At 33.7% G+C, this 18,952-nt stretch overlaps 3 protein-coding genes across 3 annotated transcripts; 2 read left to right on the top strand and 1 right to left on the bottom strand.

Annotated features, from left to right (window-relative positions):
* Positions 1–755: 755 nt before the first annotated feature.
* Positions 756–4,184, bottom strand: LOC131605301 (uncharacterized). The gene is made up of 5 exons (XM_058877677.1): positions 3,927–4,184; positions 3,687–3,791; positions 1,918–2,173; positions 1,691–1,768; positions 756–1,302 (listed from the first exon to the last, which is right to left on the bottom strand). Exons 1-5 carry the CDS (start codon positions 3,966–3,968, stop codon positions 1,181–1,183), a joined length of 603 nt encoding a protein of 200 aa, XP_058733660.1. The 5' UTR covers positions 3,969–4,184; the 3' UTR covers positions 756–1,180.
* A 9,006-nt stretch (positions 4,185–13,190) lies between these two features.
* Positions 13,191–15,071, top strand: LOC131605293 (uncharacterized). Its single transcript, XM_058877668.1, has 3 exons — positions 13,191–14,097; positions 14,255–14,305; positions 14,776–15,071. The coding sequence occupies exons 1-3, from the start codon at positions 13,260–13,262 to the stop codon at positions 14,820–14,822; spliced, it is 936 nt and encodes a 311-aa protein (XP_058733651.1). The 5' UTR covers positions 13,191–13,259; the 3' UTR covers positions 14,823–15,071.
* A 403-nt stretch (positions 15,072–15,474) lies between these two features.
* LOC131605284 (cysteine-rich receptor-like protein kinase 42) lies at positions 15,475–18,584 on the top strand. Its single transcript, XM_058877661.1, has 5 exons — positions 15,475–16,457; positions 16,605–16,718; positions 16,816–17,169; positions 17,264–17,631; positions 17,900–18,584. Exons 1-5 carry the CDS (start codon positions 15,686–15,688, stop codon positions 18,347–18,349), a joined length of 2,058 nt encoding a protein of 685 aa, XP_058733644.1. The 5' UTR covers positions 15,475–15,685; the 3' UTR covers positions 18,350–18,584.
* Positions 18,585–18,952: the final 368 nt, after the last annotated feature.

Here is an 18,952-nt window from a genome sequence, read left to right as displayed (position 1 = left end):
GTTACCTAAACCCCGACCTATACGAACATCCAAAATGTTCCCTAACCAACCCAACTTACACGGAACCATCCATTCATCGTAGCACCCAACACACTAACACACCCAACACACATATGGCTACCAGACCCCACAAGACCAATTTCCATTTTACCCCAATTATTCAAACGACCAGTGCTACCGACCACCCATGGAGCCCATATCCCCACCACCACCACAATCAAACTTTGAGAACATGGATAACCGATTTTTTGAAAGCGGGTCTTCTAGATATGCTGACCTGACAGTTTTCATGGACTCAAATCGCATTGACTTCGCGGGACCCTCAACCCAACCACATCAAGAAATTCCTAGACAACAGGTTAATAAGAGATGATGGAAACAAGAAAATTAGATCTTGTTGTAATCGTTTATATTATCGATTATGTAATCGCTTATTTAAATTAATATTATTAATTTTTTTTTAAAAATAATTGAATTACATCCGTGCGCCAAGTCATATGGCGCGTCCTCTTCAGGATTTCATGCATGCGCCATTTGACTTGGCTTGCATGCGCGCGCCAAGTCATCTGGCGGCTCCTCACTAAATTTAGGTGCATGCGCCATTTGAAATGAGATACACATTTGGGACGTTTCTGAAACCTGATTATTTTGGGAATTTTCTCCGGAACATGGTTATTGATGTATTTTTTTTTTTCAATACCTGAATATTGCCAAAACAAATTCTATAAATTAGTTATTCATTGAAAAATGTCACATAAGCTCTAAGTAAACGTTTGTACTTAATATCACAAGCTCTTTCACCATACTCTTCCACAAGTGTTTACATTATTATTAAAAAAAAAGCATAGGATACTCTTTCAAATGCCCTTAAAGTGCATTGCTCAATCTGCTTATGCATTGATTTTGTTTTCTCATAATGCCAGTTGTAATAGAGTTTTCCTTCTCTTTTTGGTTGTGAGCCACAAGAATATATGAAAAAACCTAACAGATGGCCAATCTCAACTCAAAAAACCCGACGCTAAATTCCTGAATTAGAACTAACTTTCCTACGAAGAGGATATGAGTAGCATTTGAAATGCTTTCCCCATTGCCCAGCACTATATATTACACCCTTCTCTGAGAAAATAAAAATGGCAAGAGGTGCAAGGGGTATGATGTCACACATAACAACAGCTTTCTTTCATTTTCTTAAATTTCCTTCAAGTCTCTCAATTGCAGCACTAACCCCACTCTTTACTTCTCTCTGATCTGAATGTGCCTCCCCTTCATTAGCTATTTCTACCATCTTCAAATGGATCCAACCTACCAAACAATTAATGGAAACCCAACTTTAAATAGCCACATATCCATAATGCATAAATCTGTTAAACACTTGAATAACAATTTTGGATCTTCTCTTTTTATCTGTTAACAGGAGAGAAAATCCTGTTACCAGAGAGATAGTCAAAATTCAAAAACTGATTTTTATTAAATTGGCGGTGGGTCACTACAAAAGTAACAATGGCAACAAAACTCTTCTCATAACAGGACTTTCTCCTATCAGTATTAGTATTAGCAAAGACAATCAAAAGCTGTTTTTTATTAAATTGGTGGCAGGTCACTACAAGAGTAATAATGGCAATAAAACTCTAACAGGGCATTCTCCTATTACTGATTAGCAATGAGAAATACTCAGAGATAATATAGTTACCAAGAGGAAAACAAAATGCTGCTCCCAGTACTGATCCTAGTGCCATATTCCTTGCGCGCCAACGAAAAGATCCTGGCACTAACATAAAGAGAAAACAATGCATTAACAAAGAAACCATTTTCCCTTTATATAACCTAAAGAATTCTTTCACAAGTTAAAATAGAATTGGCATATTAGAATATCAAATAAGTAACATTAGACAATCCATATTCGGTGTGATTTCTTACTTATTAAACCAAAAGCTGATGCAGTGGCTGATCCAGCTCCCACAACATTGAAAACATCATGCACTCCTCGCTTCTCTGCAAGAAGATTTTGTATGTTATAAAATGCAGCAGTGAACATTCCAAGCCGTACCCCTCCAACCAGTGCGCCTCGTGTAACTCGAATGAACCGTTTCTCCATTGCATCTCTCATCAATCGATATTGGGCTCGTTTATCTTCTGTGCTCCCAAGTTTCAACATCACTTCTGCATCCTTGCTCTGGCAAAACATAGGATTGCAGTTGTATGTGATAATATATAGACATGCAGTGTTGATATTTACATAGTTGGCAAGAAACAGAATGTATAATCAACAATAGTGTTTGTGAGGGTAGTTATATTTATTTCTAAACAAATGTTTGCAAAGGCTGAGAGAGGTTTCATAGCATTAGATGTAAAGTATAAACATATTTTAGTTTCACTGCGACTCTACATGCACGAGTGGAGATTTCCATCAATCAAGTGCCCTTCCATTGGAGGGCAAGAACATTTAGGGTGTGTTCGGGAGTTTGGAGGGGAAAGGAGTGGAGGGCTTTGAAAAAAAGGGAAGGATTGAATGGAAAGAATTGAAGGATTTTGGAGGGTTTGCTTTCATTCATAACACCAAAAACCCTCTAATTTGGTGGAACTCAAAATTTGTATTGAAAGAGGGTTTTGGAGGGCTGACATGAATTTTCTAAATATATTTTTTGTTGCTATAGTATCAAGAAAATTAAAAATATAGTAATGATTAACACTCTTTTATCATTCTAGACAAAATCATTCTTATAAAAAATGTCAAATATTTTCCTTCCCCTCCCCTCGAAACTCCCATACAAAATCATTCTTAGTGTTTGTTTTTCTCTTTAAGAATGGACTTTTAGAAATAGTAATCACTGCACAATTACTAAGAAGCAGAGTAAATAGCTCCTAGTCCTAGGCTAAACAACAATACTTCATAAAGAAAACAAATAAAATGATAAACATTTTGGCATTAGATGTAAAGCTTAAACATATTTGAGTTTCACCACGACTCTACATGCAGGAGCAGGCATAATGAAAACAATTAAAATGTGTAGTTCATGAAGGTGGCAGATTTTTTTAAAAAACTTTACACTAGATGGTTTGAAGATCTATAACGCTTACACGGGACAGAAGAACAAAGCAATTTAAAGAAAAGAATTGACTTAGTCATGCCTTTCTAAGAAGAAACTTTCCTCCAAACATGGGAGAAAATGGAAGCAGAGTAAGGGATAACAAAGTAAAACCAATAACCATACACAAAATATAAGTTTATGATATACTGTATTTCCAACCTACCAATCAAAACAACCCATGTCTAATTTATTTTAGATTCTTAAACTATACAAGCATCAAGCATAAATTTAATCCAAATCATCTGTTAAAGGATGTGACATCCTCATGGTCTTCACTTAATGGGTTTGTATCTTCTTTCTTAAGTTACTAGTCTACAAAATTCTCAACAAGAAATAAGGATTAAGCAAAAAGTCTATGTTAGTTATCTGTTCATTTCTCTTGTACCAAGTGTTATAGCATATCGGCCATGGCGGGGGCTCACCACAACACTAAAAATATCGGCCGATATTATTTTGGGCTCCCAAACTCATACAAAACTACATAATATATAATTCTGTCCTTAAAAAAGGACCTCTGCTTGAACTATTGTCTTTACTTTCAAATACAGTGAGATTGCTACTGAAGCAGAGTTTTGGAACATTAGGTCATAAACTTACAACAGAAGAAGACGCCTCTCTGCTACCACCATATAACATGCCTGCAAACATTGCAATAACCGTTGCTGTGCCCCAATTAACCATACCAGGTAGTCTTTGAGAACCCTAATTAACGAAAAGAAACCATTAACAATTGTTTGTTCTACTGATAGATAATGGTAAGCTATGTAAACAATCATAAATTGAAAAGAAAATGAACAATAAAAACGAATTGAATGAATATATGAAATTATTTTGTACATTTGTAACGGTGGATTCTGATGAGTTATCGGTGGCTTCCATGGATGGAGGCGCGGCAAAATCCACCAAATGGAAATGAAATTAAGCTGAGAAATTAGGAGCCGATTGAAAATTGGGACCGTTAAGGGAAAATGGATTTGCAGAATAGCTTCGGTGTGTATGGTGGTGAAGTCACTTGCACCGCCGTGGAATCTTTCTCAGTCACTCAGATTGTTTTGCCGAGCGTTGGATTGTAGTACTACTAGTTTTTTTTTTGTTTTTTTTTTTATTATTTTTAAATTCGTAGTGATATCTTTGGCATAGTAAAAATCGTTTTTTTTATAAATAAATTCGATGTAGGTGTAAAAAAGTTTATTATATGATTGAATGTTAAATATATATTTAAATAAATACTACAAACCAATTTTGAAAATCTTTAAAATTTGCAACCAAAAAAAAATGCAAATATTAAGGATGTGCTTGGATCAATGTTTTAAAAATCAAGTCGGTAAATGTATCACATCACTAATTCATTCCTATTACTAAAATAAATCACGACACTTACAAAGTTCAAAATATCACAATATCTCACGAGTCGTTGTCAAAACAATATCAATTTTATTTTAATAAATTATTTTTTAATTTGAGAGATAAAATTCTTATTATTAAATATTAATTTTGTTTCTTTTTTATCTCATGGTTCATTTTTTTTTATGATTATTTAATATTATTAAATTTATATGAATATTGTTCATTTTACAATTAAATAAATTATTTTAAATTTTGCATGCATGTCTAAATATATTTTATATTGCGAGAATTGGATCAAACTCTAGTAGGTCGAAGAGTAGCTTCCTGTTTCGACAAAGAATGTGTCGAAGATCTACATACTGTAGTCGAAGTGTGTTCTAGTATGTGGGTGTCGAAATGCTAGGGTTGTTAGTATTTTGAATTTGGCCTGTTTGTTATGTCCAACTGTTTAAGTTAACTTGTACCCTAAGTTGGCTTGTAATGGGTATTTGTGAAAAAAGCCCATTAGTTTAGTATGTTAGGTTTGTTATAAATAGCATACTAGTCTCTCCTCATTGCATACTACAAATCCTAATTTAGGGTGAGCGGGTTATTTGTTATTCTTGTAACTTGTAATCTTGATTGAAAGAGAAAGTAAAGAATAACAGTTATAACCAATCCTTGTTGTTCTTCGTGCTTCCCATTGTGTTCCATATTATACTTTGTTCGAGGAGAAGATGCCTTCAACAAAGTATGAGATTGAAAACTTCACCGGTGTGAACAATTTCGTTCTGTGGCGCTTGAAGATGAAAGCCATACTGGTTCAACAGGGTTGTTTGGAAGCGTTGAAGGGAGCGACGGCTATGGACATTGCGTTAATGGAAAGAGGAAAGACGACCATGATAGAGAAAGCCCATAATGCAATTTTGTTGAGCCTTGGTGATAAGGTTCTTCAACAGATATCAAAGGAGACGACGATATCAGAGTTATGAGATAAACATATGTCCTTTGATTGCGTTATATATGAAGACACCTGAAGAAGTTCTGTCGGGACATCCACTAGATCTCGACAAACTGAGAGTATTTGGCTGCGTAGCCTATGCTCAAATTAGGTAAGACAAGGTCGAACCTACAGCTCTGAAATGCATGTTCATGGGATATCCTGAAGGATTCACAACTTATAGGCTATGATGCCTAGATCAAGGTCACAAGAGGAGTATCATCAGTCGAGATATAGTGTTCAATGAAGCTGAAATAGCTTTTAAGAACACTAATGATGTTGGTCGAAGTGCAGAAATATCTGACAAAGAGCTAGAACAGGTAGATATTCCTGTTGAGGTGGAGCATGTTGACGCTGAATTGCATATCCCAGATGAAGTCGAAGAAGAAACAGAAGATGTTGAGGAAGTTGAGGAAACTGTCGATGACTACCTATTGTCAATAGATAGGTCGAGAAGAGTCATCAAGCCACCTCAGAGACATGGGTATGCATATCTTATAGTTTATGCCTTAATCTCTGCAAGTGAGGTTCTAGACGAAAAACCTAGAGACTATAAGGAAGTTATGAGGATTCGAAATAAAACTGAATGGCTGAAGGCCATGAATGATTAGATGAAATCTCTTCATGATAATCACACCTGGGAACTAATCAAGAAACCTGCTAGAGCAAGGTTAGTCAGCCGTAAATGGATTTTCAAAGTTAAGGAAGGAATCGAAGGAGTAGCGTCGAAAAGATACAATGCAAGGTTGGTCACAAGGGGTTTCACTCAAGAGAAGACGTCGACTTTAATGATGTGTTATCTTTTGTTGTGAAGCATATGTCCATTCGAATGTTGCTTGCCATTGTGACACAATTCGATCTTGAATTGGAACAGATGGATGTGAAGACTGCGTCTTTGTATGGTGATCTAGATGAAACAATCCTGATGAGACAACCTGAAGGGTATGTCGAAAAGGGAAAGGAAGATTATGTGTGCAAACTAAAGAGATTTTTATATGGACTAAAACAATCTCCTCAACAGTGGAATAGGATATTCGACAAATTCATGGCATGCATAAGTTTTATTAGAAGTCAGTTCGACCACCGTGTTTACTTCCGATTTCGACCTGGTAATTCATTTTTATTTTGTTGTTTTATGTGGATGATATTCTCATAGAAAACAACAATGTCGAAGATGTAATGTGGGTGAAGGCTGAACTTAATAAGGAGTTTGATATGAAGGATCTGGGAGCTGCATCCAGGATTCTTGGGATTGACATTCAAAGAGTTAGAAAGTAGTCAAAATTATGCTTATCTCAAGAGGCATTCCTATGAAAGATTATCGAAAAGTTTGGTATGTCAAATTCAAAGCCTGTTGTGACTCCGAAAAACCCTCAATTCAAGATGAGTATAGGTCAGTGTCCCAGTACTGATGTTGAAAGAGCTTATATAGATAGCATTCCATATGCTAATATAGTAGGTTCTTTGATGTATGCTATGTTCTGTACTAGACCCAACATAGCATATGCAGTAAGTCTTGTAAGCAGGTACATGGCGAATCCTGGAAAGGCTCACTAGCAAGCATTGAAGTGGATTCTAAGGTACATAAATGGGTCTCGAAATAGAGTCCTAATTTATGGTGGAGCCTTGGGTAATGATAGTAAAGGAGTAATCGAAGGATATGTCGATTCTGACTATGTAGGTTGTATGGATTCCATAAAATCTATTTCTGGATATGTTTTCACTATGTTTGGCACATCAATTAGTTGGAAAGCAACACTTCGAAAGGTTGTTGCTTTACCAACCACTGGGGCGGAGTATATTGCCCTAACTAAAGCTGTGAAAGAAAAATTGTGGCTTGAAGGTTTTGCTAAGGAGCTGAAACTTCAAGGTCCAGGTATGACTGTTAAATGTGATAGGTAAAGTGCTATACACCTGTCAAAAAACTCAGCATATCATGAGCGAACCAAGCATATAGATGTGAGGTTGCATTTCATCAGAGGGGTAATCGAGCATGGAGAAGTCTAAGTGCTGAAGGTTTTTCGACAGATCACAATAATGCAAATATGATCACCAAGACATTGCCCCGTTGCAAGTTTTTCTACTATATGCAGTTGATAAAGCTGCATGAAGAAATCTAGTTTGTTCTTTGATGTTACAGAGTTTGTTCCAAGGTGGAGATTTGTGAGAATTAGATCGAACTCTAGTGGGTCGAAGAGTAGCTTCCTGTTTCGACATAGAATATGTCGAAGACCTAAATACTGTAGTCGAAGTGTGTTCTAGTATGTGCGTGTCAAAATGCTAGGGTTGTTAGTATTTCGAATTAGGCCTATTTGTTATGTCCAATTGTTTAAGTTAATTTGTACCCTAAGTTGGCTTGTAATGGGTATTTGTAAAAAAGCCCAGTATGTTAGGTTTATTATAAATAACATACTAGTCTCTCATAATTGCATAGTGCAAATCCTAATTTAGGGTGAGAGGGTTATTTGTTACTCTTGTAACTTGTAATCTTGATTGAAAGAGAAAGTAAAGAATAGTAGTTATAACTTATATCTAATCCTTGTTGTTCTTCTTGTTTCCCATTGTGTTCCCTATTATACTCTGTTCGAGGCATCCTTTTCACAACATATATCTTATCAAATAATTTTTTTTATTTCATGATCATTATCAACACAATGTTTATTTTATTTTAATCAAGATGCATTGATTTGGAAGACGAAATCTTTATTTTAAAATATCAAAATTTTCTCTTTTTTTCTTTCTTCTTCTTACGAGTAATTTTTTTCTTCTTTTTTTCATGATTATTTAATATAATTGAGTTTATATAATTATTTTAAATTTTGCAATTAAGTAACTTATTTCGTGTATATATATATATATATATATATATATATATATATATATATATATATATATATATATATATATATATATATATATATATATATTGTATCAAATAAACTTTCTATTTTACGAGTCAATATCATCATAATATATATTTTTTAATTAATAATTATCTTAATTGAAAATTATTTTATTTTCAAATATTAATTTTTTTCCTTTCATCTCATAAGTCCTTTTTTTTTCCATTATAATTTAATATAATTAACTTTATATAATCATTGTTCATTTTAAAATTAATAGATAATTTTAAATTTAAATACTATTTATATTGTATCAAATAAATTTATCTGCGCGGTCGCACGTGTATCTGACTTGTTCATTCTATAAATTCAAAATTTAAACATAGCCATCACACACAGCAAAATAGTACATAATACAAATTCAAATAAATTTTAAACAAAATCTAATTACAATATAAACTAAATAACAAAAGGGTCATGCTAACGAGTGCCCGGGACACTCTTTAAAGTTTCCATATAAAGAAAATATTTTCTAAATAAATCAAACAATTCAATTTTCAATGCATTGAATACAAGTTTTTTCAGTGAAACATGTATTTTTGCTCCTTAAAGGAAGTCAATTATTTCTATTTTTAATGTATTAAATACAAGTATATTTAACAAAACATACCTTTTTTAAACTCTTAACCAGTGTCCCCTGGGCACAACCAGTGTCCATGGGGCACTCGTTAGTATTTTCCATAACAAAATAATTGTACTGTCTAATAAATTTAATTCCAAGGAGTGAAAGTTATTCCAATTAAGTTTTGAACAAAATCAAATTATATTTTAATTTTAATTTTTTTAAAACTTATCAAAACGACATCGTTTTGTTTAAGGAAAAACAAATAAACATTTAACGTGTCGATTTTCTAAAATCGTCGATTTATCTTTTTCTATTCGTTTTGGTCGGTTCTGTCTTATTCCTATTGGTTCAATAGCTTACTCGATCCAACAGTCAAATTAGACCGGTGACTAGGGATGTAAGCGGATCAGAACAAACCAATTGAACCAACAATCTAAACAAAACCAAATCGAAATAAAATCGATTATTTCTAATTTGATTCTAAAACCAAACTGAACAAATAAAAATCGATGTTGTTTGGTTCCGTTCTCAATTTTAGTTTTTTTGGACCCACCCAATCAATGAACTGAACCAATGGATATAATTACGCTCTAAATCTTTTATTCCACCCATCATTAAGCCCATGGAAAAGTCCAACCATTCTCCATATTTGTTTACACTTTCTTCCTTCCTGCAAAACACGTATATATAACCAAGCTCAAAAACATAGAAAGTAAAAACCATAAGTCACAAAAACTTGTTAATTGAAGTGTGTTTTGTTGTGTTTTGTTTGTTAAGCTTTCAAATCCATTCCCAACCTTTTGATGCCAAGTGTCAACTATTATATTTGATAGCGAACTTATTTCATGATGCAATGGAAATTATGTCACTGTTCGTATTGATTAAGAGCAACTTGTAATTTGTTTGAAAAAAATAGAGCATGAAATAAATTGCATGAAATGTATTATTTAAAAAAAAAGAAGCATAAAATGCATTGAAAAAACACGATAATGGAGAATACACAGATGAATATAATGTTTGAAAAAAATTATAAACCGATCAACCGAACAAATCAAAATTGAACCAAACTGATTCGTTTGGTTTGGTAAAACAAGATTCGAATGATATATTAAATATGACATGAATCATGGAATCCAAGGACTCGAATCACAACTTTTACATAAGTCGAATCACAAAGTTCATGTCATCCATTGTCTTGTTTGAGTCGAATCATGGCTTCTTCGTCTTGTTTGAGTCGAATCATGGCTTCTTCATGACTCGACTTACAACTTGCATGACTCGAATCACAATATATGCTTGACTCGGATCATAACAAAATGAGTTTCTCTTTAAGTGCAAATCTTGTTCCACATTACTTTTCCACTTGACTCAAATCACCAAGTGTTCATGACTAGAATCAAACATGGTTTTTTACTCATTTTTGTGCTTCATCTCGAGCACCTATAAATCATTTTCTCTCTTAAACCTTTTAGAATGTTAGAAAACACACACTTCCATTGATGATTTGAAAACTCATAAACTAAGGGTTCTTTCATTTTTAAAATAGTTTTGAATCTTTCTTGAACTTGCAAATGATTTCTTTCATCTTCTATCTCATTCTTTATCCATTATTATATGGATCTGAATCTTATTTTTGAAGATTCGTGATTGATTGACGAGATTTGTTTTGAATTTAACATTTTTTTAAACATTTTTTAAAGATTTGTTTAAGATTTCATAAGCATAATCTATTTTACGCTAATTTTGCTTTCGCCGTGCAAAATAAATTCTACTCTAGAAACCTTGATAAAAACCTTTTCAAATGACTTTTTAACTTGGTAGGTCTATTCACCCCTCCTCTCTAGACCGCTAATATAGTCCATATTCTCACCTAACACACTCAATATTTTGACTTACATTAAATTGCATAAGCTACAAAATATATTGACATGAGTTTAAATCTAATACATTTAATGTAAGAGTGTCTCAAGATACAAGATTAATAAAATAATTAAGATTATCAAATTACAGATGAATTATAAACAAGCGATAAATCAAATTTCACACACAAATTAAATTTAAACAAAACATTAAAATAAAATGATGCTCACCACAATATTTCACTAAAAATAAATGGTAGAAAGTCTAATGTATTTCCTAGATATCTGGTCTAACATGGCCTATTCAATTTTTTAGTAGCTAGATAGAGACATACTAAAATGCATGTAGCAACTATTAAAAGAATCCTAAGGTGATAGTGATGATAGAAAATGGTCTGCACTTGTTGGGATGAACTGAATCATATTATGGAGGTGATAGTGATGATAGAAAAATCACTTCATAACGTGTGTTCAAAATTTGTTTTGGTTCAATTTCGTGATCCTTAAAAAACAACTAATAGTCACACTATTTATCATAGCACTATTTATCATAGAAGCAGAGTTTGTGGCTCGTGCTTCATATGCTTTCCAAAGAGTTTGGTTAAGAAATGTATTGGCTCACTTATAACTCAAAAGAAAGAATAATAATCTTATGTGGTAACAATTTCTCAGTTAACTTGTCAAAGAATTCAATCATGCATGCAAAATGCAAGCACATTGATATCACTTTCTAACATACCTTATTAGGGAAGGAGGGGGATTGAGCCTTTTTGTTTTATCTTTAAAAAAATAGATTTTTTCTTTGAATTTTAAAAATGAATTTTATAAAAAAATTCAAAATATTACAAGTTTTTTATATTTGTTTTTCTAAATTGAAAGAGTAATTTTGACGTCCTGTAACATAAATATACATTATTAAAAATTATAACATAGTCGAAATCGTAATTTTTAAAAAAAAGTTGTATCTTAAAAATGATTTTCATGAAAGACTATTTGAAATAACTTCAAAATTAAATATTTTTGATATCTAAAAAAGTTTCAATAAAATGATAAAAATACTTAAAATAACATTTTAAAATAGTTATTCAAATCAAATTTTTATTAAAAAAAATTTACACAAAATTATGGGCCCGTTTGTTTTGGCCTTTTTTTAAAATGATTTTTACAGTGTTACAAAATTTTGTGAAAAAAATTTTTGTTTGAATAATTATTCTTAAAATGTGATTTTAGGTATTTCATCTATTTATGGAGAAAAATTTTGGATATCAAAATTTCAAAAAATCACTTAATTTTGAAGCTATTTCAAATAGATTTTCATAAAAATCATTTTTGAAATATGACTTTTTGAAAAAAATGCGATTTTGACTAAGTTTTGGTCTTAAATAATCTATGTTTATGTTCTAGGATGTCAAAATTAGTGTTTCATTTTAGAAAAAACAAATATAAAAAACTTGTAATATTTTGAAAAACGGATTTGGAAAATCTATTTTAAAAAATACAAAGAAAAAAATCCATTTTTTAAAGCTGAAACAGACCTTATATAACATCGTAAAAATCATTTTAAAAAAAAGTCAAAACAAACAAACTTTGAATTAAAGCATTGCAACTATCAAGATCAATTTACTTCACAAAAACTTTAAAGTTGGAATTCTTTATGGGATTAAGTGAGGAATGAAAATGTTAGCGTTGTTACTTAATTATTTATTTAATTACTTATTAGGGTTTCATTTGACTCGCTTAACACGTGGCTTGACACGTTCTTCTACGAAACACATAAGGGATAGGGCGAGCTTCATCGTTTCTCCGCGTGATCTAGCCACTTATTATCCAAATATTGTTCATGTCGTTTAAGAGTTAGATAGTGGATGGGTTGAGCTGTTTGGGCTTATCCTTCAGCATCAGACTAAACCTTCAGCACCAAGCACGAGATTTTCTAAATTTTAAAACCAAACTTTAAAAAACATATGATACTAAATTTTAATTTTAAGGACTGTTTCCTTAATTAGTTAAAAACCAAGGTTTATAATTAAAACAACCACTTATATATACAATACGTGCTGTTATTTTATATATATATATATATATATATATATATATATATATATATATATATATATATATATATATATATATATATATATATATATATATATATATATATATATATATATATATATATATATATATATATATATATATATATATATATATATATATGACATTGATTCTAAAGCAAACTATCATTCACCTTATCAACCAAAAAAGCACACTAAAGTGAAACAGAATTCCAAAAGCTGTCTAAGTGTCCACTAAAATAGAAGAAAAAGAAAACACTAATGATTCAAAAGCTCCCAACAAAAAGTGAAGGAAAACCCTTACACAATCAAACTAGATTCCTGAACAAAGTAACCATTCATGTGAATAAAGCTACTCCAATTAAAAGACAATTCTCATAGCAATAAATCCTCACATTCATCAAGTAACCAAACAAAACATCATCAGATAACAAACACAACAATGTCCAAATTGCTCCCTACCCTCCAATTCCATCACCTAATCATTCTATCATCAGCACTAGCCTATCTTATTATCCCTTCACATTGTTCCAACAACACATGTCGATCATATTGCGGAAACATAACTATAGATTACCCATTCGCCTTGCAAAACGGATGCGGCCACCCAGGCTTTCGTGATTTACTCTTCTGCATAAACAATGTTCTCATGTTCCATATAACCTCGGGTTCCTACAGAGTCCTACAAATCGATTACGCGTATCAAGCTCTCACACTTCACGAGCCACATATGTCAACATGCGAAACAATCTTCCTAGGAACCAAAGGTAACGGTTTCTCAGTCGAACCATGGCGGGCGCCATACATGAACCCGACATCCGACAACGTATTCATGCTCATTTCATGTTCTCCTAGCTCACCATTGTTTCAAGGCTTCCCTGGTAAACACTTGCCTTGTAGAAATGTTTCTGGTATGGGCTGTGAAGAGTATTATGGTTGTCCTGCTTGGGATATAATGGGCCATAAAAAGATAGGCTCGTCGTCGTTTTTCGGGTCTGGTCCCCCAGAGTGCTGCGCGGTTCCGTATGAGTCTATTAAGGGGATTAATCTAAGTAAGCTGGAGTGTGAGGGTTATAGTAGTGCTTATAGTGTTGCGCCGTTGAAGGTTGATGGGCCTGGTGATTGGGCGTATGGGATTCGTGTGAGGTATTCTGTTCAAGGGAGTGGTGAGTTTTGTGGGGCATGTCAGGCTACTGGTGGAAGTTGTGGGTATGGTTCTGATGGGATTAGACAAGTTTGTATGTGTGGGAGCTTCAATTCAACTTCAAATTGTGATTCAGGTTAGTAACTACATATCAACATTTGTTTTCCTCCATTTTCTTGCTATTCACGTCACATGAGTCAAATCTTTGGTGTGATGAATGAAAGATTTGTTGGCTTTGATATTTGGTTTTCTAAGTTGATCTATAAGTTGCTGTTTCTCTACATGTTTTATAGTGGGCTTAGTATCGTCGGGAGCGAGGTCTATGAAGCTGAAAATGTTTGCAGGTGTGTGCTTTACTAATTCATTTCTCTGTAAATTGAGTTAGGCTTGCTGGTGCTGACAGTTATTATATTTTCAAAGTGGCATTGAATCCATAGATGATCCTAGCTAGTGGCTTGTGTGTCCTTTTTATTAACTGAAATATGATAAATTGATTACGAATTGTGATATTATTAAAATTTAACCATGTAGCGTCGACACATCTGAACAAATTTGTGTCTGATGTCTGACACGTGTCTGACACTGTTACGACATCAAAACACGCAATCATGTTCAATTTATTCTTTTTTTTTTTCAAATTATTACTAGTGACGACATGTCAGTGTTGGTGACATGTTTGTGTTAGTGCTTCATAGTAATTTAGACAAACTAATAAGTATTCAAGTGAAGAACAATTTTCCATCTTGCCCATTTTAGCATATCAAATAAGATTTGTAGAGTAATTGTGTTGAATGTAACTTTTCCTTTTGGGCAGGATTTTTGACCTATTTGCTAGCATGGATGACAGCCAGCTGGATTTGAAAAGTATGAAGAACATGCACATATATACTAATATAATGAGTGTGAAGAGAGTTTTGATTTGTATTTCCTATTTCCCTATGAAAGACTGGCTTAGTTTTTATTCAAAAGCTCATGTATATGACAATTATTAGTTTAGTTGAACTTTAACCATATTCCTTGATTTACATGCAAATGATAACGGAGTTGAGAACATAGTGTCCAACCATTAAAATGTCATTATAATTTTAATATGTTAATTGAATTTTAAATTTGCACCATTTGATTTCAATTGTAAAGTCTACATCACAGTGACCGTGTGAAGTGTCGTTCTCTAACCGTAGGGTTATTTCACACATTACCTATATATATTACAACACAGTGACATATTTGGTGCACCATAGTCCCCAAATTAATGCATTGAAATAAAAAAAAATACTCAAATTTATTTGACTATTTTAGACATGAAATTGGTTATCTAACTATAACAAATTAATATGGCATGCTATTGCTATGCGGCATTAACTGTAACTGCTATATACCGGTAACCCAAATAAGGAATAAAATTAAATTTAAGCCAGTTCATTAGTTTCACCGTTAATAATCATAATAATAATATTTACAATCATTTTTCTCTCTTACCTAACTGCAAATAACAAGAATCTAAAAAGATCATTATGTCTGTTACAAATTCAACAAACAAAACCATTTACCCGAGTACCGGTAACCGTAACGGTCTCTCCCAATCTACCTCTATGGTGGATCACTCCCGCCACAATGGTGGATTCACAATCCCTTCATTGAAACCAAATAGCCAATATCTTCATTTTTCATTTCTCTAACATAGAAAAAAGAAAATCCATTCATTCTTTTCCTAATAAGAAGAAATGCAAAATATCAACATTTTACGCGGAATCATCATAATATCCTCATTGTTGTCATGTATAACTTGCTTCTACAATGACGCTGCGGTGCACGAAGCTGGTCTCACCTGTGGTTCTTATCAATACCCTGGTGATAGTGCTGGCATCAGCTTAATGCAAAGCTTGATGGTTACAATGGACGCGTTATCCTTCCAGGTGAAACAACATGGATGGGGAGCACAAACATTAGTCGGAAATTGGCATCCGATGTACGCGTTAGGCGAATGTCGTCGCGATCTCAATCCAGCGCAATGCTACACTTGTTTCATACAAGCAAGACAGTTGTTATCGAGGTGCATGCCGAAGGTTTCGGGTAGAATTTACCTCGACGGTTGTTTTCTTCGTTATGATAACTATACTTTCTTTGATGAGGGTGTGGACTTCACGCATGATACCACAACGTGTTCGGCGGAAAAGGGGGGGACGGTTGGTCCGATACATGTTGGAGTGGTGATTGGGAATGTGAGTAAAGGTGCCGGGGAACATATGTTCGCGGTGAACGAGGAGGGTGGTGTTTTCGGATTGGCGCAGTGTTGGGAGACGGTTGATAAATGGAGTTGCCAGAGGTGTTTGAGAGAAGCAGGGAAGAGAGTGCAGGAATGTATTCCTAGTTCTGAGGGTACAAGCTTGTTTACCGGTTGTTTTATGAGGTATTCAACGCGTAAATTCTATAACGGCATCTTTGTGCGGAATGATACTTGGACTGGTATTCCTCCTCCTCCTCTTCCTCCTCGAGGTAGTAACTAGTAACCATCACTTCAATTCAATCATTATAATTTATGTATCCGATGAGTACCTCTCATCGGATACATAAATTAGAAGACTTGATTATGCTGGTATAGTTTTTGATCATGTTTACTCTCTCTTATCATGTTCTTTACAGAAAAAAAGGGCGTATGGATAATCGCTGCATGCATAATGTCAGTAATTGTGGTAATCTTATTTATCGTCCCACTCATATTTAGGCGCAAGAAGAGTACAACACCGCATGAAAAAAGTAAGTAATACTTCATCTAAATTGAAACCATGGTAATTTTTATAAAGTATCTTTAAATGATACAATCAATCTAATCTTCCTCTCGCGCATTCTTCAGGAAACAACAATTTTGGCGCGTCGCCTAGTTTTGCCAACGTAACTGGTTTTAGTTTTAGGTACGACGTGCTAGAAAGGGCGACAAGTTATTTCGATCCTGCAAACAAATTAGGCCTAAGTGGAGGCGAGGGTTCTGTGTTCAAAGGAACACTCCCCTCAGGAAGAATGGTTGCTGTCAAACGTTTGTTTTTCGATACAAGACAGTGGACAGACGTGTTGTTCAACGAGGTCAATTTGATAAACGGAACTCAACATAAGAATGTGGTGAAACTTTTGGGTTGCAGCATTGATGGCCTTGAAAGCCTCTTGGTTTATGAATTTCTTCCCTGGAAAAGTCTTGATCAAATCCTTTTCGGTAAGTACTAGCTCGTCCAAATGTTAGTATATTAATTGTTACGGTAAATGGTAATCTTCGTTGCAGATGATAAATCTCTCTTATTGATATACAGATAAGGACTCAGAACATGCGCTACCTTGGGAGAAACGGTTTCAAATCATATGCGGGATAGCCGAGGGCTTAGCATATCTTCATGAAGGATCCGGAACAAAGATCATTCACAGAGACATAAAGCCTAGCAACATTCTACTCGATGAGGCTCTAAATCCAAAAATTGTTGATTTTGGTTTTTCTCTTGGTAGTGCTGAAAATACATCTCATCTTAACACTAGAATCACATATAAGGCTCCAGAGTGTCTCAACAAAGGAGAATTAACAGAGAAGGCAGATGTATATGCTTTTGGTGTGATGGTTACTGAAATTGTTAGTGGTAAAAAGAACAGTGCTTTCCCACAAAGCTCAAATTCAGTACTCCAATGTGTAAGATTTGCATTCCCTTGTAACTTAACATCCTTACTTGATATTTCATCTGGTCCTTACTATAAGAGAAAATTTAAGATTAATTGAATAATCAATGTATCTATCTGGATTATATATAGACCAGATAAATTGACAGTTCAATGAATCTAAAAAGTAAATTTTCTCCGGAGGGATAATTAATGAATTCAGAAAACATAGGTATAGTCTATTGTTTACTATTTTCAACACATGAACTTTGTATCTGATAACCTTGCACAATCTTGATCAGGCGTGGAAGAATTACAAGGCAAACAACATTACAACATCAGTTGATCCTGCTCTACTTGGAAATTTTGTGGCAGAAGAGGCATCAAATGCTCTCCAAGTTTCACTTCTTTGTACACAATCTTCTCCTCCTCTTAGACCATCAATGTCAGAAGTAGTTCAAATGCTAACAAAAAAAGACTACAATATTCCCATCCCAATACAACAACCATTCATCAATTATACTAGGCATACTCGAGATAACCGAACCGCTTCCACCGTGAGCTTTGCGTCAATTGGACATGCAAGTTCAAGGTCATCTTTCCATAGCACGACTAGTTCGTTACACCAAGGTGAAGAGGTGACACTTTTAGAGAATTCATTTTCTTCTTCTTCTAAGTTCAACAGTTCAAGGAGTCCTGATTCAGATATTCAAGTAAACATTGTGTTAGCTCAACCAAGAGTGGCATCATGATGATCAAGAGTGGCATGTTTTGTTAGTTGAGGACTTGTAGTAAAAGATGTGCTATCTATCACTCTCTCTACCATGTTTAACAAACTGTTGAAATTCAAAATCTACTTGATTTGAGCAACAATTTGTAAATAAATGTAGTCATTGGATATTGATGTAGTTAATTCAATGTTTGAGAGGATAAGAGTCTCAAGAGTTGAGGGTAAAACATGTGAAAAAACATAAAGAAATTTTTTTATGAGCTTGAGGTACATTACTATCAACTTGACAAGGCTTAATTTACGATCACGATGGTAGTTACAACTTACAACTTATAAGGGTAATAAATAATTTGTGCAATTTACAACAAAGAAATTAAATTAATACAATTAAGGGTTAAATATGTTTGTGGTCCTTATAAATATAGCAGTTTTCAACTTTAGTCCCTCTAAAATTTTCCTTCAAACAATGGTCTTTATAAAGTTTTCCATCCACAATTTTGGTCCCTGCCGTCAACTTTCATTAACGGAAGCTGACGTGGCACGCCACGTGGAAGACAGCTTGCCAAAAATCTAAAAACACTAAAAATTGCGGGGGTTTTAAACCGCCGCTAAATAAACCCAAAAA

Source organism: Vicia villosa, linkage group LG1 (assembly GCF_029867415.1).
Source record: "Vicia villosa cultivar HV-30 ecotype Madison, WI linkage group LG1, Vvil1.0, whole genome shotgun sequence".
Classification (NCBI taxonomy): domain Eukaryota; kingdom Viridiplantae; phylum Streptophyta; class Magnoliopsida; order Fabales; family Fabaceae; genus Vicia; species Vicia villosa.
The sequence above is the reverse complement of the archived record's forward strand: the minus strand, read 5'-3'. Positions and strand labels throughout refer to the sequence as shown.